Source organism: Perissodus microlepis, chromosome 18 (assembly GCF_051167445.1).
Source record: "Perissodus microlepis isolate ML-2025 ecotype Zambia chromosome 18, ASM5116744v1, whole genome shotgun sequence".
In the NCBI taxonomy this organism is placed as follows: Eukaryota; Metazoa; Chordata; class Actinopteri; order Cichliformes; family Cichlidae; genus Perissodus; species Perissodus microlepis.
Window position 1 is genome coordinate 7,248,021 of NC_140478.1, and position 27,117 is coordinate 7,275,137.

Here is a 27,117-nt window from a genome sequence, read left to right on the forward strand (position 1 = left end):
AATAGTGGGAAGTTCCAAGTGTTTGATTTGGCAGATTTTCCACATGAGATGACATCCTGACACGACTCCAAAGAAATTTGTACATCCTCTTAGGACTGAACCAGGAATTTTTTGCTTTCTGGAAACTGTCTATTGCCACTAAACTGTAGTGTCACTACGACACTACATAGTGTATAATTTATAGTGTTTACAGTTTATAGTTTCAGTTCTTATGTTTTACATACTTTTGACATTTTAGGAATTGTGAAAAGTGTGCCACTGCAAACTTTTGGCAGATATTTAAATAAATAAACTTTATAAATTAGCACAGTTCTAGTTTCAGACAAAATGATCTCATTGAGACTTTAAAACTGATTAAAGTCAATGAGCCAGTGTAGTTATGATATATTTGAAATATGGTCAAAAGCTCCAGAAGTTATATCAGCCATAGCCAATTAGTTTAGCCTTGAAGGATACTGAAGCGAGACCCAGACCACAGTGTTCACTTCTCAATAGTTTTATTTTAGGCACAAAGATCAACAGAGAGAGAGTTTGGAGCTGGGAGATACTCAGGTGTGTGTCTGGCAGGCTCATGATTCCAGGTGAGTAATCCTTCTGGGAAAGAAGCTTCAGCTGATCAAGGACAAGGTGGTTTTCTAAGAGGCGTAGCGAAGGCAACATTAGCAAGAAAATCTCCCTGGGAGTTTCAAAGTGCATCAGAGAGTCTGATTACCATTTACCGTGATGTGTCAGGTTATTATATAACAACAACCTGACGAGGAGTGCAGACTTGAGCTTGTCCTTGTATAGAGAGAGGTAACACAAACAGGTATGTCAGCCAAAGAACAGTAAAAAGGCTGATTCTGCTGGCAGGGGGAGCTCAAGGAGGGGCAACCAAAACTATACTTAAGAGAAAAAGGAGTGGATTGGAAAGGGAGAGAGCGGGAGAGAGAAAACCCTGACCAGCCCTGGACTGTGATAGTGTCACCTGAGATGTCAGCTGTTGTTTTGTCCGCTGGACTGCACTGCACCTGGAAAACATTGAAAAATATTTCATTCTCGAGTCCCATCTTTCTCTTCTCCAGTTCAAGCAGCAGCCTGCTCTACTCACTTTCAGATTTCAGCATCCATTGCTGCAAGAAAAAGTGCAAAATTCAACTCTTAGTTGAGCTGGTATGCATCATCATTGGTCACCTGAATTTCAGGTTTTTCCATATCCCAACACCCAAGTGACCCAACTCAGGATAATCAGACTTCAGCTTTCATCTGAGCAGCACCCCCGTGAGTCAGGCATTTTGACCCAGAGCAATCTCATTGAGCTGTTCACTCATATTAGAGTTTTCCTCTATATCCCACTTTAGTTCACAGCCTCAAAGATATAGTATCCCTGGCACTTTCTTTGATTAGCATCCTCCACACAAGCTCTGCCCACGCCTCTGTGAGCTTTAACATGATCACCTGCTTAGTGGAATCAAAACAAATGATCGTGACAGGCCAGCAAATTGTTGATGTCAGGAAATCGCAATTATCTCGAAAGGTCTATTTTTAACTGCCAGTGTGCATATGTGGATGTGATGGATGGTGGCTTTGGTTGTCAGCTTGATCGGGTTTTATTCCAACAAGAAAATGGATTCTGGCTTACAGCAACATTTCAAGCAACAACCTTACGACTTGTTCATGTCAACACTGGTATTACATTTGATGTCAGGAAGCTGTTGAATTAATGTTTCGGGGATAATCTGCAGATGACAGAAAAGAGTTACTGTCTTCCCTCAGATGGAGACGTTTGTTGGGGCTGGTAAGACATCGTGGATATCTTAAACTCAGAGGAAGTTCTGGCTGGCAGGTGTTACACCAGATCTTGTGCTGCAGTTTTCACCATCTTTATCCCTATTCCTAGTTGCGGCATTGGCTGCACACTGTCCTCCTCCTTTGTTCTTCCTGTATTAGGGTACTCCCCTTGATCCCAAGCCTTGTCTTTAGGGACTGCCAGATCATCCTGTTGCACCTAGAGGCCAGAGATCCCTTGCTGTCGCCAATGCTTATTCTGCCATATTTCTAAGCCTGCTGAGGAAACCTTTGGGTCTTTTAACCTTTGGCTGAACTCCTCTAGTTAGCATTTTTATTAAAATGCTACTTCTTCCACACAGTGTTGTGCTGCTGAAGCAGGGGACTCAGTGATGGTTGGTGAGACTGCATATGCATGCAATGACCACAGACCCCATGGCATGATGGCATGTTAATCTTCCAAGAAAGGCTCAATTTTGCAGACTAGGTGAGTTCTAAGTGAGTTCAAGTTATCCTCACCGAGCATCACACTAACAGTCTCAGTTGTTTTATTCGAATGTCCACAACTAACTCAGGGAACTAAATATGGATGGTGCCGGGGTCTATAAAGAAAAGGATGCTTGATTTGTTTACATTTTCTGTCATTAGCAATACGAATTTAAAGCACCGCCTGGCTGCAAGGAGATAAACAAGGGCTTAGAGTTTGTGAGGAGAAAATCAGCATAATGCTCTATATTTACGTAGAAAGTATCCCACTCCAAAGGCAACATATGGGCCTTGACACTAAGCTGAAATACTTATTTTTTTGCCACGTGTTATATTACTTTACACATAAGCCCACCAAGCCCAAAGTCTCTTCTTACACACCTGTTTTTGTTTTGCTCTGTCGGTAGTACATTGGCTCATATGCATACACTCATTGCGGGGCTTCCACTGTTGATGCGGTGAATCAAATGGCCTGCTGCTGACCCATCTGCTGGTGCCGGACACTTGAGACACGCACTTCTCCACAGTCATCGAAGACACAGAAACGGTAAAGGTTAAAAACACGCAGATAAAAGAGCACAACCCTCACACCAGCTGATATTCAAATGATGATGATGAATGAGCTGGAGTGCCCTAAGAAAATCACACAGTTTTGTTAATGTAACACTGGGTTTGTGAACACAATATACTGTGATAAAACATTCAGCTAAGCATATGGTGCGTGGGACTGTGTGTGGAAGGGAAGCCGGTGAGAGAATTAGCTGAGCTTATCTGGTGACCCCGTGAATGTGAACACCCCTGGCTGTGATCTGTCCTGGCAGTGTGGGAGATCAGGTGACTGCATGGAGGGAATTAAAAGCTTCTCACTGTCACAAGATAAACAGGCGTCTCGTCATTGTCTGGAATAAACGCTGACGAACCGTCTAAGCCTCGGCTCACACAGAGAGAGAGAGTCTGAGGTCTAATCTGCGATTTACATGCCAGAGATGGGAGCATTTAATAGAGCATGTTAATAGTGTCAATTAAATGCGGATCTTGCTCTGTGGCAAGTCTCCTCCAGAGCTCCAAACAATCTCATCAGCAACCATCAGCGTCATAACAACTGTATGATCGTGCATATTCTGCATTCATTACAGTAACTGGATGCTGCTAGGATCCATGATTATGGTAATGACAGTGCATCACGAGTTGGCAGCGACTTGTCACTGGCACTCAGAAGCCGCAGACGTGCTGAGTCTCTGCTGCCATCTGGTGCTGAGAAGCAGTAATGCTAAAAGGGCATCTGGAGTCAGCTTTGTACTGTGAGCATAGATGATAAATATCATAAAGCATCCTTCATGCCACTCCTGATTCTGAGCCTATTATTAGACAAAGCACTGAAAATGCATAGAGATATAAAATTTTGCGTCATAATTTTCACATTTTTTACAAAAGCAGAGTTTGGCACCACTAATGTGGCTCTCTACAAAACTGGAGCACTCACAAGTGACAACGATAGTTAAAACCAGAGTGTGAAAGTGTCTCCGTTTAAAGCACTCAGTTTTAATAGTAAAGATATCAGATTTCCAATGCTCAGATAGATATTGCAGAGAGTTAGAAGAGAAGACTGATGCCACTTTTGTATCCATCAAAAAAAAGTTGACAGCAGATGAATGGTGTCATGTTCTTAAGAAATAGAAAAACATTCAGCAAAGACCTCAAGCAGGACCTGATCTGCTGTTCGCTGAAGTCTCATCAGAAATGCTCGTAGTGGAAGAGTGGCTGTGAAGGAGCTGTTCTTAAAATTTAAAATTACACAAGAACTGGACAGAAAATCGGTGACAACAGGTCTTGCAGAGTGATGAATACAAAATTCGAAATCTGTATAAAGACACAGTGGAGGTTCTGTTAGGTTCAGTGCTGCATTTCATTTGTGTTGGGAATTTGATGAAATTGTAAACAACAAAAGAACCATTAGATTTTGATTCACCATGAAATAACATCTGACTGGCAACATCTTTGTTTTTCAGTACGACAATGATCCTAAACGTATTACCACTGCAGTAAAAATGTACCTGATTGAATCATGGATTGGCCTCCCCAGAGCCCGCACCTCAACATTAGTGAAGCAATGAGGGATCATCTTGACTACATCTGCTGTTTTCTAAACCTCAGGAAAGATAACTGGGTCATGGTTTAGGGCTGCATTTCAGCCAGTGGTGTTGCAGATCTTGTCAAAATTGATGGAATTATAAATGTAGAACTGTATCATCAGATTATGGTCCACCACACAATACCATCTGCCAATCCAATAAAAGCATACCTAGATAGAAAAACACTATCTGTCATGGATTGGCCTCCTCAGAGCCCGGACATCAACATTACTGAAGCAGTGTGGTGTTGTACTAACAGAGAACAGAAGAAAAGGTAGGAGCATCTAAAGATGAGCTTTGAATGTCCTTAAAGAAGCCTGGAGAACTATTCCTGAAGACTACTTAAAGAAATTACAAGAAATCTGCCTGAGAGAGTTCAGGCTGTGTTAAAGAATAAAGTCGGTAACAAATAGTAACTTTCAAGCTCATTAGAAATGACAGCCTCTGTTTTTTCGTGATGCATTTCTTTGGATGTTTGCTTTGATAGCTCACCCATTTCCCATTTTCCCAGCAAAATATAAAGAAATGACGGGTGGCTCAAGACAAGCACAGCACTGTGTTACTTCAGCAACAACACAGCCTAAATGGTGAAATCACGACAGCTAAACTGTTCCCGTTTTAGGATGCCACTCTGACACATATTTACATTTAGCGTAATGTATTGTGAAAGTAACTTTCAGCAGTCCACTTCCTTCTGGAAAGTCACTTTTATTTATTCGGATTCATAGAAGCATTTTTAGAAAAAATACTCATTTTCAGGCCCGCAAAATCTGATTAAAATGATCTACTGTCTAGTTTAAATACTCTTGGAGAGACAGAAGTGCATGGTAACACGTTTCTCAGTCATCACCGGCAGCATACATCAAAAGCATACTTACAAACACGGTTATCAAATGATATGTTATCACAAATAAAATCATGATTGTTAACTGGCAGAGTTACCACAATGGTTAGTGCAGTTATATATTCAGTATATACATCCAATTAGAATAAATACACTACAAAACTCACTTTCAGAAGTCACAGATTGTCAGTTAAATACACATAGGGCATGAAAAGACGCGCTTTCAATATTAAATGATTTTTGCACAAATGCATAAAACAGCTGTTTGTGAGCATACTGGAGACACACTGATCCACTGTGTTTGTATGAAAAGTAGAGCTTTGTTTATGCCTGAGAGTAAAATAGTGAGTGCAAGCAGTCAAAACCGGCATACAGTACATGCATTTTCAGCAACAAATGTTTGCAGGGATTAAAAATAAAAATATATTTTTAAAAAAAAAGACATCCTGTTGAATCTTTGTCAGCCGAGTCCACAGTTTTAAAAGCTTGTCTCTCTCCAGTCCTCCGCGTCCAAGTCCTTTCTTCCCAGCAAACGTCTCCTGGTCCACAGGTAATGTCATAATGCATCTCTGTTACCAAGCTGGGGGCTTTCATAACCTACAGAAGCAAATGTACTGTGAGTGGTGGGAATAAAAAAATGCTAGACAGCTACATTACACTTAATTCCACAGTTAGACTGGAACACTACTCCGAATGAATGCTAATGTTGCTGCTTAGCTCAATCCGGAAATATGTAGGGCGATAAAATGTGTTGTGGTCACAGCAATGACTCGTCAACAGTCAGCGGTTCACAGCTTGTTTCTGCTGCCCCCAAGTGGCCAAAAAATAAAATAAAACTGAAAGCTGCACTTCTATGGAAACAGATGGCCGTCTTCTGCATTAGTTTTAGAAGGTGATATTTCAAACGTAACTTTTTAAGCTTGCATGAGTGGGTGGAGACAAAAAAAAGCTTAGAGCTTAAAAAAACCTGGAGCTAGGCTCAGATATTATCTGCTGCATGCAAAAAAGAACCTCTCGGTGTGGACAAGAAACACAAACGTGACAATGCGCCGCTTAAACTTCCAATACACCTAAACTCATCCCGACAGGTCACAGAGGACCCCGCACGCTCTTTATGACCAGCTTTTATGCTCGTGACATGTGGAGCCTTTTATCATTCTCACAGGGATGATAATTGAGTCCCCTGCAGCAGCTTGCTGATATATAGTTCTGTATTACTGGGATAATTGGCAGTAGTTTTTGGAATGTCATTAGAGCTGAATTCCACGGCCCCGGGGTTTTCACATTCGGCGTCAATCTGCTCAAAGCAGGAAGAGATGATGAATCAGCTAAACCGTACTGCCAATTAGCACAATAATGGAACATGATATCAAGGAAAGAATCTGCTCCAATTAAAGGAGGGGAGATAAAAGGTCCTCGTTTGAAAAAGGGAGAAGGTCTCATCTAACAGCACACTAATCCCAAGCAGAGTCAGATCCGGCTGCCAGCTGAAATGAGACATATCTGGAAAACAGCCAAATTCCATCTTTAAATTATGTTTTATGATCTCTTTCTTTGGCAATCCAATTGAGGCAAAGGAGGCTTGCATTCAATATGTAGGGTATGACTCATCTCTGTTAAGTGTGTACACGTTTAGGCTTCCGCAAATGCTAAAAACAAATTACTGAAGATTTTGGAATATGAATGAAAGATTTTATTGTTATAAAAACAAGATGGGGAGCAAAAGAAAAAAAAATACATTGTGCAAAAATTTCAACACGCATGCACTTCATGCTGCTCGTCATACCGCACATATCTGCAGGAAAGAGAGACGGATACATACACCCGGTCCCAGCAGGGTAGTCCAGAGACCTGTTTCTGCACTGAGGGAAATAGGGTTTTTTCACAAGGAATCTGCGATCTGAAGACCTCTCCAGATCGTAGGGCACATCCCGTTCCATGCCTGGGAATAAATGGCATGAGACAGACACACACACACATAGTGGGGTACAGGAACTCAGAATAAAGGATGCAGGATAAAGCAACAAGTTGATGCGCAGCCAGCACGCTCTACGGGGTTGGAAGCACATCAAATAGGAGAGTCACGCTGAGTTTGTTTGATAAAAAAATAACAAAGGCGTTGCGCCATTGTTATGAATTATGAACAACAACAAAAAAAAAACAAGACGTGCATTTGTATCTTTACGTACTAGTGCGCAGTACTACAAAATGCATGCACAACAGCGGGGCTGCAGAAACAAACACAGCACCAGACACACAGTACCTATGTCAAACGAGCTGGACTTCCTGGTCTGATGTGATGTAGCTGGAAATCCATTATGGCCTCCCTCCTCATCTGTGTTTGTTGGTTATCGTTAATTGGGAAGATCACAGCAATTATTTGCATCTTATTATGCCAATCTGCCCTTTCTATCCACATCATTAAGAACACACTGCCTGCTAGAGATCTGGCCTTTTACTTTTGGGGGTGTTTACGGTTCCTGTGACTGAAGAGCAAAAGAAGACGGCCATGCATGGAATGTAAAGATCTAGAACGTTCGTGATGGTGATGTTAAAGTTCCAGGTTTATTACTTTATTTTTTAAAAAGAAGAAAAAACAAAGAGGAGACATTTTGGACTGCTATGACTGTGCATAGATATAAAATGACATGGTTACCGTGACTGATTACGGCAGGATCTGCTGCTTCCATCCCAGGCTTGACAGACGCCGGTGGGCTCATCCTCTCGGTGCTTCCCTCACCTTCAGCGATGGGTTGACCAGGAGGTAAACACCTCTGATCATTGATTTGTTCTTCTGCTGGGGTGACGGGGGAGGTCTTGGCCTTATCTGGAGAGGTCTTGTCTCTAGAAACATCCAAGCTGGGCTGATGGAGGAGCACAACATTTGACTATGCAACAGAAAAATATGACAACAAGATGTGCTTTCTCTTATAGTACGTACAGCGCATACAGCATATAGTTACCTTATTGGGAATGAGAGGACGCTCTCCCTCTGGCCCTCGCCCTCTCTGTTTCTCCTCACGCTTTCTTTCACACTGGTCTCCCTCTGCCTCCAGCCTCCCTGCTTCTTCTGGGAAAACAAAAAGCAGCCAACACAAAAAAAAGCTCAATTTATTTCTGGATTTCTATAGTAGCCTTGCACGATTCACAGGTCAAAATTATTCTTAGCTGTCTTCAGTTCATCCACTTCCTCTTTTCACTCTGACTTTAGGCCAGTTTCCTTCTGATTGGCTGCCCCTCACTAATGTGGGTGGTGCTGCTGCTAGTTCTCCTAAAACAACTACATCCACTCTTTGATGTCACACAGAGCAAAAACTAACCAACAAAGAAAAAAAAGACAGCCCGTCTTTCTGAAGCCTGAAGAGGTTTTTGGCTCACGGTGTTTATTTATTCATAGACTAAACTCATTATCTGAAACTTGTCTAATATGAGCATCCCCCACTATAACAGTACATATACACTATACATGACGTAAGATAAGAAAAGCAGAATAAGACCTGAAGCAGGAATATTGGCAAGCAGCACACATTTCACACGGACCTGGGAATGGGAGCCTTTGGCTGAAGGGGCTGAAAGCACAAACTGTGCAAATTAAAACCAACCAACCTGGATTGCTTTTCCATTTCTGTGTTAAGAGCTTGCTCCAGCTTTTAAGAGACAACTATTTATATGTGCTGCTGTCCACAGCTTGCATTAAGGATTTCAATCGGACGATAAAGATGCACATCCCTGCACCCTTTCTCCGTTTTAACGCCAAACTGCTGGCTTTAACATTGATTTTATGCCATGACCACTTCTGTTACAGTGATCTCTTAATTCCCTTTGAGTCAGACTGCAGTCTACAATACTCGGAGGCTTTGCTCATTAAAAAGTCTAGACTTGAGACTTAACAATGGCTCTTTCACCACAAAAGGCCTCTATAGCTGAAGAAGCCATCCTTCAGGACAAAGCCAATCATGTCATCGTCTGCTCTCGTACTGCATCTCTCATTAAACACACTTTGACATACTCGTCTACACGGTCTTTGGAGCTTTTGTGAGTTTTCTGCTTTTTTTCTTCTTTAAAAACATGGCATCTTCTGATTGTTTTCCCTTTGAACTTTTATTCAACAAGACAGTGATCTAAAAATATATCACGGTCAACCACATGCATTTGTGCCATGTGTACAGATGTGAGTCTATTTTTAGAATTATCATTATTATCAGTCATTCTAATAAGAGTCACACCTGAGTCTTCATCATTTATTATTTTATCATCATATTTATACCATGTGATTATTATCATGTTGGATACTTATTTATCCAATAGGGACATTATACAATATTATACTTTAACAGAACTTCAGTTGTTGTTTAAGTTGCAATACCTAAACTCTCCTGCAGGTGTCTCTGCCTCATGACAGCCAAACTGGGCTTAGCACTCTGTGGAGGCGGCTCTGGCCTTGGCCCACCGGGGGCCTCGATTCCACCTCCGCTGCTCTGCACATTATCCTCTATCTCAGTCCGCGAGTCTGTCAGGGGCACAATCCTCTCCTGCCTGGCTGTCTCCATCTGTCTGTCCGTCTGTTGTTTGGAGGACACCACGTGGCCGTTAGTTCGAGTATCTGTCGGGGCATCTGAGATGGTGACTGATCTGTCAGCATCCTGGTCTGTCCCTTTGATGTCACAGTTGCTGCTGCTGCCATCGGAGTCTTCGATTTCTGCCCCGATGCAGCTGTACACCATGCTGACCAGGTCTGTGGACTGGATGAGGACAGAAGTCACGGACACAGTTAGAACGAGTCAAATCGCTGATGATTTAATGAATAGCATAACTCTCTAATCTGGTGCTAACAATAGAGAAAGCGAAGGCCTTAATTAAAATGTATTCTGTTGAATTCAATTATAACAAAATTAAATTATCGTTCATTTTTTGCAGTGGATGTCCTCAAATCCCCTTAATGATCACTAAGGATCCACGGGCTCTACTTAAGAGAGAATTGGAGTAATCCAAGCCGTCCCTCAGCACAGAGTTTAAATAGCCCTCCACACCTTAGGCAAGCTACTACAATAAGACACATAAAAAGGCTGAGAACAGCAGGTGGCTCGGACAGCACACGGCCATGCACTGTTACATGTCATGTAGAACTATAGAAAGAAGTAGCAGCTGCTCACTCATGAATTAAACTGGAAGCAGACTTGAAAAAGAAATGGAAATAGAAATGCATTAGCATTTAATTTAAACTTTAAAATCTTCTTTAACTATTAAACACTTTTATCAAGTCACTGTGTTTGGCAAAGCCCTGAGGAATGCAATTTCAAAAAAATGAACACTTTGAAAACACATCAGATTACAATGGTGAGAAAAGGATATAGATGTAGCTGCAACATTGTCGTGCACCAGGAGGAACCCAGGACCCACTGCACCAGCGTAGGGGCCTCAAGCCACCCTCATAAAGTCTGTATCTGATTGTTTGGTTAGAGACATTCACACCAGTGTCCTACTTGTAGCTCTGACAGTGCTCATCCTTTTCTTCCTTGCACAAAGCAGCAGATACCAGTCCTGCTGATGGGTTAGGGACCTTCTACAGCCTTGTTCAGCTCTGCTAGAGCAACTGCCTGCCTCCTGAGATGGAGGAGACACAGCAAACTTTGTGGAAATAGCTGGACTGATGTGCCATCTTGGAAGAGTTGGACTACCTGCGCAACATCTGTAGGGTCCAGGTATCACCTCATGTTACCAGTTGTGACACTGACCCTAGCCTAGCTAAATGCAAGACTAGTGAAAAACAGCCAGAAAAGATGAGGAGGGAAAAATGTCAGTGTCCTCCACCTGTAAAAACATTCCTTGACTTGGGGGGTGTCATTGTTGCCCCTGTTAGTTAGAGACATTAGTGAATCTACAAAAGCCAACTTTTCACAGCACTGTACCTGTCTTTGGATGAGGCAGGGGGGGCTGGCAGTTCTCATCCCATGCACCGGCATGCTCTGAGTTGGGTGAGGTGAAGGCATGCTCCCATTTGCTCCTGGGACAACGCTCTCCGGCCTCACGGCGTCTTTAGGATGCTGAATCATGGAGTAGACATTCTCTGAGGCGCTGCTGGACAGAAAAAGACAGACTTTTCAGCACTGGTCTCTCTAATTGACTTCAATCATAAACCATACACTACATTTTTTTTGCATACAATATTATTATGCTTATGAATTTACAGTAACACGCTTCCTATGCCATCAGTTTGAAACACTGCAGTTTTTCTGAAGTGCAACAGCTTACATCCTACACAATGTGCTGCTGTTAAAAAACAAAAGAAATGAATGTAGAGAGCAAGCCAAGTGAACGCAGCAACAAACAATCTCTTTGATTGCTTAGCAACAATCTGCAGGTGAAAGCTTACAAAATGCAGCATACTGTATTTAAGAAACTATTTCCATCTATAACTTCCCCTCAGATGAGTCATCTTTGCTTTTATGCATCTCTTTCAGACTCCTGTAGACTCGGTCTACAGCATATGTGTGAAATTCCTGCACCGCAGCAAGGCTGTTAACCAGCAGAGGCAAAGGCATCACCGTTTTTTTTTAAAGCACACCTCTGAGCTGAAAAACAAACTGCGGCTCTCGCTGAGAAACCTTTTCGTCCGTTTCGTGCAGCTGTGTAGTTTAAGCGAACAAAGTGCGCCTATTAAGTGCTATTCTCCCCCACTCAGCTGTTAATCTGTGCAAATGATTTTTCTTTTTAAAAAAAAAAGTTTGCAAACTTTTTCCCCCAACGCTTTCTAACTCCAGCGCCATTATGTAACAGTAGCTCAAATGCATCCAGCACCATAAATTCAAAGCAAAGGAAAATAGCTGGGGATGGGGAAATATTTTCTCCTATTCAAATATTCATGAAGTTTTGAAGTGGCGTTAATGCCCAGCGCTGGATTAATTTAACCGCCATCTCATTCTCTGGGTGTGTGCTCTTAAATGTTACTTTCCTCCACTTCTTCCACTCGGCTCCTGTGCTGCATACTCACTCCGAGTCCTGATTAGAGATGGTGGAGTTGCGGTTCTTGCGGAATCCTGAGAAAATGGACAACACACTTCGTCTTTTCTTCCTCCTCAGAGACTGGGCCTGATGCAGGGACGACAACTGACTGAAAGTGAAAAGTAGAGAAAAAAACAGAATGAGTAAACTAAAGCATTGGGTAAGAGGGTAGGCACACACAGTGAGATTAAAGCTAGATTGCATCATTTGGACTGTTTTGTTTTGTTAATGCAATCAGCCAGCAGCCAGTATTTATCAGTATTCTGTGAAAGTCATAAGTGGCAGGCTGAACCCAGAATTAACATCAGACTACAATATTTGAATGAACCGTTTGACAATAACAGGAAACATAATTAGTATGCCGAGTCCTGAAAGCATGGTTTAATACTCTGGACAGAAGCAGTGTTTCTGCTGCCTAAGCACACTGCTGCTGAGCATGAAGCATATGCTGGCATGTAACTTTAAAACACTTGCAGGGTTAACCATCATTTACATAGTGCTGCCCAGCTTTGAGATGCAAAATCATGCCGATTTTACCAAACAGTTAATGTTACTAAGCTATGACATCTAAAGGAATAATGCTTAAAATGAGCTTCACTTTACATAAATATAGAAAATCTTACACTACACCAAAACCTTAACCCAAACTTTGGAAATAGTCTAAAACACATATAATTACTCATTTAAAAAAGCAGTTTTGTGTTAAATATGTTTAAAAATAGCTTGTGTAGCTTTTCAGCACTGACCTAATACTAGAAATACTTTGGTTATTTGGGATAGTAACGCAAATAAAAAGTTATGTAATAATTCATACTTTATTTTACACATACAGTATATTCATAAAGTAAAAAAATTGGTTTTAATTTCTTATACAACATTAACTAGATTATGGTAAATTGATTGTGACTTGAAAACAAGGCTGTGAAATATAATAAAATAATAAATTGGCCTTATTTATTGATAGGGCTAACATGTCAGCAACTCAACATCTATTTATCTTCAAATTTGGGAAAATTCTGGCATCCATCTGCAGCTGTGTTGTGCTTGCCTGATCAATTTAAATTCAATACTTACACCACTTTAAACTTTGTTTTTGGTGTCCAGAGATTGCTCAGATTTAAAGAAAATAGTTCAGCTGTTAAATATTCCACTGGTATGCTAGTGGCTATATAGACTATTTATTTCAAGGTAGTTTGCAAGTAGTGTAGGAACATGTAGTTTTTAGTTACAAATTCCTAAGTACCCCAAAAAACAGCTGAAATCCTGCAAAAGTAAAAAAAATAAACTTAAATATGTTCATTCTGTGCAGAGGTTAGAGGGACTGCAGAGTCAATCAGCTATCCTTAAGTTCATTCATTATTTATTATTTTCACTTAGTTCCATCTTCTTTGCCAACATTTCCTTCTGGGTTTGAGTCTTTGAGGATGCAGCTTCAGTCACTTATCCACATGGCACCACCAATATACCAACGCTGCCCAGAAAAATTGGGAACATGGGAATTTTTCCAGTGAATAGCATACTGTAATTGACTTAAATGTGCATAACTGATTTTATTCCCACTTTTGTGGGGAGTAACATTGGAATTTTAATCACCTCATATACTGACATGGTGAAAGACTTAGCAAACAGTTACTCACTGACACATTGAGCACATACTGAATATCATTAGGATTGTTCTGCAGTGACAGTTGGTAACTCTGGTAATTACTCTCCTTTAAGCACTGCACTCGGTCTCTATCAACAAAATATGTGGTTTCTTAGCTGCTAAATGTTCCACTATGTCCAGCAGCAAGTCTCCAGCTTTGTGTTTTTACTCCTTAAAACTTATCACGGGTTCACAACTGCAGAGTTCTTGCAAAGATTTAAACAGCAAATCAAAATGCACCGTTTGCATTCTTTAGACACAGCTAATGTGCTCTTCTTAACATTCAGAAATTGCCCTTCCTTCTTCTCCGTCATACGGTGTACAATGCTACAATCGTAGATGCCGATATTAAACAAAGTTGTAAATGCTGAAATATGAGTGAACATATGTCTAAATGCTCACTTTCAGAATTTTTTTTTTGCTTTTAGTGCTGTATGATATCAGTGACTTGACTGGTTCTCACACCGTCTGTTAAATCTTTTGTCAGTGAGGTAAAAAAAGTCATCAGAAAGCTGACTTAAAGGGAGGAGGAAGGAAGATACAACAGTTTGTTTCAAACAAAGGATGACTCGAAGACCTAAGGTGATAGAAAAAATGATTATTTTGAACTGTGAGTCATACAAAGCTACTTTAGTGGAAACCAAGAATGGCTGTGAAATGTGTCCAGAAGCAGGCGTTTCAACAAAAAGTACAAGGTAAAATTAAATGTGTGGTTAAGAAATGCAGGGAAAAGAAACTACAATGGAAAATGGTACATTGTACTTTATTTGTATGTTGTTTTTTGTGTGTTTGTTTTTCATTTTACTGTTTAAATGACAAACAATAGAAAACAGGTTTTACTGATACACCAGATGTAAGACACAGTTCCCTCAATGTCTTGTCTTGTGTGTCGTCCTCGGGGCTCAGTGTAGTAAAGAATTTATCACATACTTAATGACTGCACAGAGACTGAGTCGATTCTGGTGTCTACCTGTCAGGTAAAACTCGTTTGCTGTAGAAATCAGGCAGTCCGTCCTCCAGCATGTTGACTCCTCCATTCTCAGAGCAATGCTGCACACACACACACACACACACACACACACACACATACAGTATGACAACGATCAGTCTTGCCATGCCGACAAAGGGGATGAAAGGCTGACAAAAGTTATTATCATTTCTAATGGCTGGCTGATAAACCTGAATCTGCTGCCAACAGAAATCTGTTTGTAAAACAGCTCTTCATCATGCTGCCCTAACTCAGTTTGTACTGATTTAGGGGGGAAAAAGCTTTACAAAGTCTCGAAACAAACAAGCTGCTAAGTTAGCGGCTGCCCTGCGGCCCAGGGGAGATGGCTGCGCATGATTACCATTTGAATCACAGAGACACGTGTATTTTAAAGAGAGCTTATTTTTGGAAGGTGCTGCTGGCAATGAAAACAAGATGAATAACAAAAGTTCACATGCAGCAGCCAAGAGATTTAAAAAAGAAAAAAACACCTCAGAAAAGCCATGTTTGGTTTACTTTCTCTCGTTTGCCTCCCTCTGTGCACTTTTGTGGAAACACATGGACTGAAGTTCATGTTGTAGTATCAGATCAAAATAGGCCAGTTAAACACATACAGTGGTGCTACAGGCGCAATAAAAACTCACTTAAAAAGAGCCCAGTGAAACTGGTCAGTATACATCCTGTGGAAGCAGCTGCTAGTCTGGAGGGGACACTGATCCCTGCCCACTGAAGCTCATAACATGGTCAAATGTCACTGCAAAGTCACAAACTCACGGATTCAGGAGGTAGGTGTCCTGCTCTGTGTCGCCGTGGCGGGCGTGGCCTGGCGTGGGTCACGTGGCGTAACGGGGATCCATTGGTGGGGAGAGTGGACAGACACTCCCATGATGCCGAGTGGGTAAGAGGGGCAGAGTGAGGTGGAGCTGAAGGTGTCGGAGAGGAACTGGGCTCCTCACCTAAACCTTTGACAGGAAGGGAAATGGATTGTGACAGAACTTCATTTATGCAATACCACTGATAAAATCCTCTTTGATTGGAATTAAATGCATGATTAGACTAAATTTGCAATCAGCTTGTGAATTTCACATTTTTATTGCTTTTGAAATGAGAAAAAATGCTTCCTGTTAGAAGACAAATCCCACTAGTGGGGAAAAGGCTGTCCCATGGTTGGGTTCGTGTCAGAAAACAATATTATTTTATAATAATGCTTCATTCTATCTACAGAAATATTACTATACTAATTACAGCCCAAGTGAAACAACATTATCTCTTATGTCATTATGCCATGTTGGACATTCATTTCTGTAGACGAAAAACTACTTTATTGACTAAAAAAATGAAAGCTCAAGTGACTCTTGCCCTGGTATTGGCTATCTATATAAAACAGTAATGTGCAAAAGTCTCAAGCCATACTTCATGACTCCATATTTTGCTGGGAAATGGAAGTTTGTCCACCTTTATTCTTCAACACAGCCTGAACTCTGTCTCTTAATTTCTTTACATGGTCTTCAGGAACAGTTCTCCAGGCTTTCGTTCTGTTCTCTATCAAGATGATCCCACACTGCTTTAATAATGCTTAGGTCTGAGCCATGGAGGCCAATCCATGACTAATACTGCATTGGAGGATGGATGCATGTCAAGTCCTGTATCAGGTCTCCCAACGTCTCTATTTCTTAAAGACATGATTATTAGATACCTTTCATCTGCTGTAAATTGTTTTTTAGGCCTACCACTTTAGTGTTTTTGTCTTTTCCTTGTCAAGGTTCCTCAGGACACACAGTACACCACGCTGAGATTTGACAACTTGTGGTCTAATAGCTCTTTGAGAATCACCTTGTTGGTGCAAACATATTATTTTTTGCATGTCAATCAATATTTTTTGTAGATCTAACAAAAAAAGGGGAAAAAATTAGGCAGTTCTTTGGGGGACTGTAACACAGTACCATAGACGCAATTAAAAGTGGGTTCTTTGCTAAGTCGTCTGTCATGTGTAGACACAACACTGGTTCATCCCTCGAATGAGGTGTCTTCTTTCGCTTGCATGATTGATAGGTCAGTGATAAGTGGCTTCACAATAAATAAATAAATGAAATAAAATCAATTCTCTGAAAATGCTTAGATACAAGGACTGGACTGAAAATGAGTGAAAAAACATGTCCAAAGAAAAACTCTGAAAGGCCTTCTGAAAGCAGAAGGAGAACTAGTACACAAAAGCTTTTACAACAAATTCTGAAACAAAATATAAAGGAATGAGTGGTGACTTCAGACTTTTGCACAGTATTGTATTTCACGATACTTTAGCACGTGACAGCAATAATTTGCGACTACAGACTGAACACTCACTCAGTCTGGTGGAGACGGGTCGAATTCTTCTAGTTCTGGAGCTCCGCTTCTTAATGGCCATGGTGTCCTTTTGTAAGAGATCGTTGTACATACACAAATGTTTTTAGATGCCTTCACTTCACTTATAACACAATTACAACGCACAAAAAAGTTAAATGGACAAAAGTATCCCATCCTCGCTAAAATAAATGAATGAAATAAAGTAGATCAATGACATACAAGTACAGTATTTCACAGAAAATCCAACTGGAGTAAAGCAAAGGCAATGAAAAGATCCAGAAACAGCATGTTGAAGGGTACAGGAAGTGTGGGATTTGTCTTGATTTTGAGAAGAGTCACAATAAGGAGAAAAGCTGGTTGATCTGAAGTTGAAAAAATGTAATTCTTGTTCAACACAATTTGTTTGTAACCAGCTCTGAGCGTCAGTATGGTGGAACGGATCAGAGTTTCAACAGCAAAACTGCACCAGTAAACAGAAGTGAATCAAGCATTGGGACACTGAATGTTTTACCTGTTTTCCAATATTTAATAGAGAAAACTATTAAATTTTTAAGGCTAATATCTCCACGTGCCGTGTGTATCTGGTCAAATCATGTTATCCCATATGAAAGGCCTCCTTCTTCTTAGTTGGGATTTTTTAAATTTCTCATTCTGTGCCCAAAATGTTATAATATATTTTTAAAATAGCACTTTTTAATGTTTGAACCACCTTTAGTGCTATGTATATATATATATATATATATATATATATATATATATATATATATGTATATATATATATATATATATATATATATATATATATCTCAAACAACTTTAGATTCTGTAAAAGTTCTTCAATATCCCTGCAATCTGAGCACGCAGAAGGGCCTGGATCACAGAGGGATTCTGGATCAAAGGATGCTCACTTAAAAAGCCAGGTGATGAGGACACTGTACTGAACACAGGTTTCACAGCAATTTTAGTGAGAAGTTTAGTTTCAAATTAGACAGTGACAAACCGAACAGGCAACAAAGCAACAAACTGCAAGGAGAGCATCCATTTGAAAATTTAATGTGAATACAGTGGGTGAAATAATTATTCGATCCCCTGCTGAACACAAAGAAATTAAAAGTCTCAAATTTTCATGGAGAGAAACAGAATACCAAAAATCCAGAAAAAAAAAAACAATTTACACTGCATAAAAGTATTGATTTGCATGTCACTGAGTGAACTTTTATTCCCAAGATCCCACCCAGAATTCTGGCTCCCATAGATTGGCTGCGTGCCCATGCAAAACACAGATTACAATTGATTAAATCAATTACAGCCACTCCTGATGTCGACTTGTTATGTGTATAAAGCACACCTGTCCACAGAATCAGTTTCTTCCATTCCAACCCTTCCATCACCAAGACCAAAGAGCCGTCAATGGACATTAAGGACAAGCTTGTAGACCTGCACAAGTCTGCAGTGAGCAACAAGACCATCAACAAGAAGTTTGATTAGAAGGTGACGACTGTTGGTGTGAATATTTGGAAATGTATGAAATATAAAATGATCCTCATTCTGGAGCTCCATGTAAGATCTTGCCGAATGGGGTTAGGATGATCATGAGAAACGTAGTGTATTGGCCCAAAACTACACAGGAGGAGCTTTTTAATGATATGAAGGCAGTTGGGACCACAGTCACCAGGAACACCAGTGGTAACACACTACGCTGTAATGAGTTGAAATCTTGCAGAGCCCACCAAGCCCCCCTGCTCAAGTAGGCGCATGCACAGGCCCATCTTATGTCTCCAACATTTAGATGTTCACTGGCAGAGAAGACTTGGGAGAAAGTGCTGCAGTCAGATGAAACCAAACTCTTTGAAATCAACTCAACCCGCATAGTCAGAGAAATGCAGAGTATGATCTAAAGAACACCATCACCACAGTCAAGCACAGTGGCAGAAACGTGGTTTGGGGCTGTTTATTTGCTAATGGTATAGGACTTTTCACAGCAGTGATGAACCAATGGACAGGACCATGTGCTGTAAAGTATTGGACAAGAACCTCCCTTCCTCAGACAGAACACTGAAGATGGGTTAGTGACGCATCTTCCAGCATGACAATGAACCAAAGCATACCACCAAGCCAACAAAAGAGTGGTTAAAGAAGAAGCTCATTAAGGTCATGGAGTGGCCTGGCCATTCTCAGATCTCATCCCTTTAGAAAACCTGTTGAGGGAGCTGAAGTGTCGAGTTGCCAGGCAGCAGCCAAGAAACCTACAGGATTTAGAGTTTCTGTTAAGAGGAGTGGGATAAAATCCCTCTGAGATATGTGCAAGCCTGGTGACCAACTACAAGAAGCACCTTACCGCTATGTTTGACAACAAGGGTTTCTAGCCCAAGTACTAAGCCATGTTTTGCTTTCAAATCATTATTTTTCTCAATGACATTAAAAATTTATTTAGAACTTTTTTGTGTTTTCAGTGGATTTCTGGTTGATTTCTTTAATGAAACTACAAACTACCATTGAGCAAATGTACAAATTCAGCAGAGGATCTAATAAATATTTCTCCCACTATTTGTCCGGGAGTCATGAAATTATGAGGGTGAATTAAAAAAAAAAAAAATCACACCTTACATTTATGCAAACTCCCCCAATTTGAGGAAGTCAGAGATGGATGAGAACCTTTCACCAGATTTGGTTGATTTTTATGTGGTGTGAACCCAATTTTTGGGGTTGTGGAAAACAATAGCACATCTGGAAGAATGAATGTTTTATTAATCTTTTAAAATACAGGTCAAAGGTGGACATCTTTCCATTGTTTGCTTTGGCTCTTCTAAACCATCAAATCAAATGTAACTTTTCTTCCTCTGTCTTTTGTCTCTGAAAACTGGTTTTGTTCTTAACACTTGTTTTAGGTGCAGTCAGTTAAGTATTATATCCATGCCTTGAAATCAGACATGCTTCTTTTAAAATGAAGAAGCTCATTCTTGTTAAGTGTGCACATGAGGTCAGCGTGTGTCTCTCACACTTACTATTCCCAGGTTGACACCAAAGTCCTCATCGGGGAATTCCAGAGACTCGACTATTCTGGACTGTCTGACAGTGCGTCTGCCCGTCCCGACATCATCCCAACGCTTTGCCTGAGACACCTGCCGCAGCTGATGCAACACACACATCAAAGGCACGTATCATTGCATAGACACAAACGCTCACACTCGCGCAGTGATGACATCTGGAAATATATCCTTAAATGCTATCTGGGAGGAGAGGCATGTCTGCCCTTGTACCTGAGAAGCTCACAAACAAAGTACTTTACCACCGTTCGTAAAGCCCATGAAGAATATGAATTAAACACAATATCTTGATTATCAAAGCAGAGTAAGGCAAGATAGAGGACAAACCGGCATTGCACCAAAAGAGAGAAAGGAGAATGAGATGTAACAGCAGACGTGGTGAACTGAATGCCAAGCAGAGCAGGGGAGGCCGTGTTATTACTAAGAGTCGATTTTTTCCCTGCTTTTCCGCTGGTTTCATTTTAAACAATTTAATTTTATGGACAGGAGAGCCCGGGAGGGTCTCATCATGTCCTTAACCAGCTTAAATAAAGTTGTTATCTGGCCTCTGAGCTCAATATTCTCTTTAAAGAACAAAGCTCTATACCTATATATCTTCATTGTATATGTTAATGACATGCGAACCAGGGTGTCTTCTTCAGATAACTGCACGCATTAGTATGCTACTGTTCACCTGGAATAACGAAGAAGAATTTATCCAAACTACGCTTGTACAGTTCAGAGTTTTTATTAACATGTCTGAACTAAATGTTTTCAGTTTCAATTTTAACTTCGCTGATATTTCATTATGATCTTGAGAAATTTCCTATCCTGTGCCTGTACACTGGTACGGCTGGAGGTAGGATTATTATTTTATCAACCATGTGTGCGATGTGCAATAAATATACCAGAGTTATAGCAGCACTGAAAGACAACATCCATAACAATATTAATGTTTGAAAGCATCATATGGAATATAATGAATGAATGTCCACAGCGTAGAGGACTTTCTTAATTCGGTTAGACATCATTATGTATATATGCACATAATGGGTACTTTTCCAGGATGTATTTATTTGTTATTATAAATTTATTTTAAATGGGCTGCTATGGGAACACACGATAGAGAACATTTCACTGTTGTTCACTGGAGGTGCACAGGAGCTTTATAATTGCTTTGCATTGATAAACATATTGCAAAGTGGTGACACAAGTATTGTAGACCCTCTGCTCAATTACTCATAATCTACTGGATGATACTACAAAAGTGCTCTTATGCATAACTTGGTTATAACAAGGGGTTATTCGAGGTACGGTTGCCATCACATCAGCTCAAAGCACTCTGGCCATTTTCCTCTGAACTCTTATCAAACAGGCATTTTCGCCTAGAGAGTTGCTGCTCACTGGGTATTTTCTCTTTTTTGGACTATTCTCCATAAACCCTAGAGATGGTGATGAGGGGGAAAATCCCAGTAGATCCACAGTTTCTAAAACACCAACAAATGGGACAAGTTCAAAGTCCCTCCCTGATTCTGAAGCTTGGTTTGAACTTTAGTGGGTTATCACGACCATATCTAAGTACATAAACGCACTGAACTGCTGCTGACTGGTTGATTAGACATTTGCATTAAGGTGAAGTTAAACAGGTGTAGCTAATAAAGTGTAGAGTGTACACAAGTCATAAAAAATCATTTTGGGGTAACAAATTAGATTCATTTTATCTTTAATTTTTTGATTAAAGAGAAAAAACAAATGGATATTTGGGGATATAATATAAGTGGATGTTATTGCTTAAGGCTTGATGGAGACAAAAAGGCTTAATAGTCCAGCACATGACGTGTCCTGACAGTTATTTTACTTGAATAGAGCCAAGTTGGCAGTTTCGCCCTGTTTTCAATTTTTATGCTAATTCTACAAGATAACCATCTCCTTCCTTCAGCGACATATTTAATAGACTGCAATTCCCAACACAGCAAACAATTTTCTTTATGAATATAACTTCAAATAACACAAACCTAAAGTGAAATCTGTAATGTTTTATGCATGTGTGGTAAAAAAAAAAAAAGAAACTGAGGTGAGCTTTTCCTGTTATTTGCACAGTTCAGACAAACGCGGATCATTTTGGTTGTTTTTTTTTCATATAGTCATATTATAAATTTAATTATGTCTTAGTACAAAACAGATTCCAGCTTTACATTCAAATAACATTTTTTTCTAGAATCTACAAGAAGGCATGCAGTAAAGTGATATTACCAGTACCAGGGTTTTATGGGTGGTGTAGAGCTCTTGTAGAATCTGATCAACTATGGAGTTGGTCAGATAGGAGACCACAGACAGCTTCACTTCTCTGGGATAGAGAAAGTAATAACAGTTCAATCAGTATCTCGAAGTTGTTTGCCTCTCTAGAACTTTTTAAACCACTCGCTTTCTTACTCCAGAGCTCTGTTGATGTCCTCTGCAGCCCTCTCCATCAGGGCGTTGCGGATGGCGGAGCGAGGGATAGAAACTTGTTCAGAGATGGACGACAAAGGTGGACTCAGTCTCTCAGCTGCTGAGCAGGACATGGGGCACAACTCACGGCAAAGGGACACCATGGAGTCCACAACCACCTAGAGTAGAAGTGTCCCAAGACATGTATCATTACATATATATATGTCGCCTACAGCTGATGGATTAGCTATAAATACGTATTTATATGCCCAAAACTTGTATTAATAATTCATATAATCCATTTGTCTCTTCAAGATGTTCTGTTTATCAGACATTTGGGCAAAAACACACCTCAACTATCTAAACCTGCATTTTTGGCTCTTTTGTTGTTGTTTTTTAATTGATCTTAACAAATGCAAATTACAAATGCAGCATCTAGCATAATAACAAAATTAGGCAGCATAAACAGGGATGTAAATTATGCTCAAGTAAGTTGAAATTCAATACAAAGTATGCCTTATTCCTCCTCGGGGTGCGTGCTGCTTTTTATCATTTGCCTATGCTGTGCTACTGAATCCCAATGAGACCAAAATGGAACAAAAAAAAATGTTTGAGTGTTCCCTCCCTGCGAATTTCTTTTGAAGTCAGCATACCTGCATTGCACACACATTCACACGGCATTAATAGGCAATTTAAATGCAACTAGTACAGCGCTCCACTACTGTTTAAAATACCAATGCATCAGCGAAGGAATGTTTCAGCGATTACAACCAAGGCCACGGTTCAAACCCACCCCCAGCCTACCTGCAGTTCTTTGTCTGCAGCCTTGGCCAGCTCTCCTGCCAGAATGTCCAGGCGCTGTTTAACAGGTCCATCCACTGACAACACGTGGGCCAGCTCACACAGAGATGGATACAGCTGATGAACACACAACACACACACACACACACACACACGTTCAGTGAAAGTAGCAATAATACAATGAAAAAACATCCACCTACATTAAAAACTGGTTAAAGGAAAAGCAAATACTAAAGAAAAATAACACATGGAATGAAAAGATTTGCTTTGTCACATTGGCTTTTTAATGTTAATGAACATGATGCAAAACAAAGCATTTGTATTGGGAGTTGGCTTAATCCAGAATGAGTTTTGGTTTACTTGCACATTATTTTGATATAAAAGTCAATTCTGCAGCTCGAATAACGGAAGAAACAGTGGCCTCAATTTTTCTACTGATGATTACAACAAAGAAAAATCTGCAATCTTTACTTCAGGTGGTGATATATTTGTGAACTGTCTTGCCGTGAGCTTTTCAAAAACTGTTTTATTTGCCTTAGTTTTGAGATGGTTCAGCCACGCTAGATGCAAAAAAGCATCCTCTTGCAACAAGGGTAAAAAAATCTCTGGTTGCCGAGTGACTAAACAGAATTTTCTTGCTACTGAATGCACGTAGTTGTGGTGACTGGCTTGTCGCTCAGAGACTGAGCGTGCACCTCGTTCTGTGAGCTACCATCGTTTAATGTCAGTTTCTGTGGACGGTAACAGATTTGCCACAAATGGCAACAGATTTAATTCCCAACTTAACCCTTTGATCACAAATTGATAGCAGACTGACTTTATCTTATTGCTGCTCTATTATAGTCTCAACGCAATGAAGTTGTTTTGAAGATGGCAACTGACTATTTCAAAGGCAGTGAGATGGCACGTTCACTGCACACAGTGGCAATAATTTTGTTTGTGCCGCAGTCTCCAGCCACTGTTTTCCTTTTTTCTGTGAGTGAAGCATTATCAGGCAACCCTTCACTTTAACTCCTCACTACGGCATCCAGAGAACAGTCTGTTTATTCAGCCTCATCTGTGGTGCTGGTGCCCACCTCTCAATTTTAAATTGCATGTAGACATTGAGGGTCTTGGGAGGGGCCGAGCTGTCACCAGCTGTTATCTTTCAGAGGGTTGTTGGTGCCATGCCCCTCCCCTATTTAAGTGCACTTTAGATCAGCACGCATCAACACTGCAAGCGGAGTGAGGTATGGGGTCTTTTCACATCCCCATTCTCTGTTTGCCGTCAATGGGCCAGGAGGAGGAGTTGACCGCCTGGTCAGGCTCTGGACTGGTGGGCTTCCTTGCTGCTGCAGGTTCAATGTGGTCTGCTTGTCTCCACCGCAGAGTAAAGGGAACCATATCCTGGGTCTGGGTGTGTTGGTGCCTGGACCTGGGAGTATAGAGGGTGTATGGGGAGTGTGAGAGTGTGTACAGCGTACATTTCTGTGTCTCCATGTTGGGCGAGTGCAGAGTATTTGTATATGTGTGCATGAGGGTGGGAATGGATGCTTGTGTCTGTGTGTGCCTGTTTGTCTTATGTCTGTGTGTCAGGTCAGGTCTTAGACTCCACCTCTCTCAGAGCATCTCAGGCCCACCCAGTTGTAGCGGCCTATTTTCCCCCATCACATTCCCTGCTGGTGGCTGGTGGCTGGTGCACCCCCACCCGCCGATGTGTTGGTGGTTCTCTGTGTCTGGGGCTGGGTGCTCGGGTGTGTACTGGCTCACTCAGGGCGGCTGCTGGGGGGGCCTGGCTTCTCAGGCCACTGCTGGGGGCGGGGGACTCTCTGGTTTTTGGGCCCTTGGGCTCGGTCTGCTCTGGCACAGCTGGCTGCTGGTGGAGCCTTGTCGCTGCAGCCCCCTGTGGCTTCTACACTATGGCTGCTGAGTGACCGCCATCTGAGACCCTCCTCACCTCTTTTCTAGATGGGTGCCGTCATTGTCCCTGCGGTGGTCCTCCTGGGGCTCTCGTGCTCTGGGGGGAAGCCTCTAGATGTCTGTGGCCCAGGTCTCCTCCACGCCTGCTTCATGTCTTTGGGCGCAGGGCTGTGGCTTCCATACCCACTATTAATTCCATTCAATTCAATTTTATTTATACAGTGCCAAATCACAACATCAGTCACCTCTAGGTGCTTTATATTGTAAGGCAGATCCTATAATGACTGCTTTGAGTGCTCAGATAGAGTAGAAAAGCTCTATATAAGAATCAGTCCATTTACCAGAATAATTATTATAATATAATAATAATTCTTAGACACTTAAATGGATAAACCTTATGAACGCAAGCGTCTTCACACACACAAGTGTCCAAACAGGTACTCACAAATGCACGCTGTTGTTTTCGTTTTCCTGTTTTTTTTCCAGCAGATGATCAAGCAGATTCTCAGTGTTTCTTCTCTCTCTCCGCCTCTCTCTGTCCCTCTTCTTCTTCTTTTCTCTCCCTCACCTTCCGCTAACTTTCTCCACAACTTCTCTTTCTTTCTTCTTTTCTATCCCCTGGTCTACACCGTTCTGATTGTAATGACTTAAGATCAAAGAAATCCTAAAGTATAACTATGAAGTAAACCAGTATAACAAAAGCCATAAAGGTCCCCTTTGGAAAATCAATATGTTGGGCATGTTGTTTAGCCTTCAGACAAAAACTCTGATTCCTACACTGCCGGACAGGACAGACAAAAAAAAAAACCCCAAAACAACTCATTGTGTCTCTTTGCCTCTCTGTAACAAACTCAGGAAATAAACAATAACCAAAACAAAATAATTAAAAATATTGGTTTAAAAAAAAACCCAACATGAATGATGCATCATCTTTCTAGACGCATGATTTGTGACTCGACAACCATCTTCATCAGCCGTTTGATTAGTCTGAAGCATAAATGACTTTTTAGTTCACGTCACTAGGACATAAAAGCTGCACTTATACACTCGTCAGTCACATCTGACAGAAAAATAAAACGGGTCTGCTTGCTTTAACCCTCCTGTTATGTTGCAGGTCAGATTGACCCAGAACAGAAGAGATGTCACATGTCATCTGCATCACTACAGAAAACGAAAAAAATCAAAATTATAAAAGAAAATTATAAAATAATCAATGCCAGTGTTTCTGACACTTTTGGATGAGTAAATTTGCCCCGGGTCAAATTAACCCAGGAGCATAATTGGTGTTCCTGGAAACCAACATAGCAGGAGGGTTAAGACATAATAAGGTTTTAGATAAGGATCTCAATATACCTTTCTTTGAGTGCCATCTCTTTCTTCTTATGCCTGCATTCATGCAACCCCTGAGCAGCTCTGGGTGTAGAATTTTAAGTGCATCCCTAACAAACACTATGAAATACAGCTCCATATAAATTGTAAAACTGTTGACAAGTGTTGTGTATAAATAAGCATGAAGAATGTACATTATGCTCGACAGTGTCCAGAACCATTTATTAAATGTTTGCGTACTGCTTTAAAGTAAAAAGCAGGGAGAACGTGCTTATTTACATTTTCTTCCTTCCTGTTAAATTGTATTTGGAATGCAACAATCCATTTATCACTTACAATCCTGTTCACGCCTTTTCTTTAGAAGAAAATAGAAAGCACTGCTCCCCCCGCGTGTCTCCAGTGTATGTGTTGGTGTAGGTGTTGAA

General features: G+C 40.8%; 1 protein-coding gene across 5 annotated transcripts in view; it reads right to left on the reverse strand.

The window, feature by feature from the left end:
* Positions 1–5,077: 5,077 nt before the first annotated feature.
* Positions 5,078–27,117, reverse strand: part of carmil3 (capping protein regulator and myosin 1 linker 3) — a 95,009-nt gene continuing 72,969 nt past the window's right edge. The window contains exons 26-40 of one of the 5 annotated variants that reach the window (XM_084913747.1): positions 23,468–23,581; positions 22,667–22,842; positions 22,493–22,580; positions 20,213–20,338; positions 17,208–17,274; positions 15,639–15,826; positions 14,847–14,926; positions 12,221–12,340; positions 11,139–11,304; positions 9,596–9,971; positions 8,193–8,299; positions 7,886–8,093; positions 7,493–7,564; positions 7,052–7,171; positions 5,078–5,826 (exon numbers count right to left, since the gene is read on the reverse strand). In XM_084913747.1, the coding sequence (XP_084769873.1) occupies positions 5,786–5,826; positions 7,052–7,171; positions 7,493–7,564; positions 7,886–8,093; positions 8,193–8,299; positions 9,596–9,971; positions 11,139–11,304; positions 12,221–12,340; positions 14,847–14,926; positions 15,639–15,826; positions 17,208–17,274; positions 20,213–20,338; positions 22,493–22,580; positions 22,667–22,842; positions 23,468–23,581 (2,049 nt within the window). In that variant the 3' untranslated portion in view covers positions 5,078–5,785. Of the gene's footprint in view, positions 5,827–7,051; positions 7,172–7,492; positions 7,565–7,885; positions 8,094–8,192; positions 8,300–9,595; positions 9,972–11,138; positions 11,308–12,220; positions 12,341–14,846; positions 14,927–15,638; positions 15,827–17,207; positions 17,275–20,212; positions 20,339–22,492; positions 22,581–22,666; positions 22,843–23,467; positions 23,582–27,117 lie in introns of all 5 variants that reach the window. The other 4 variants (XM_084913746.1, XM_084913748.1, XM_084913750.1 and 1 more) reach the window with 4 other exon arrangements.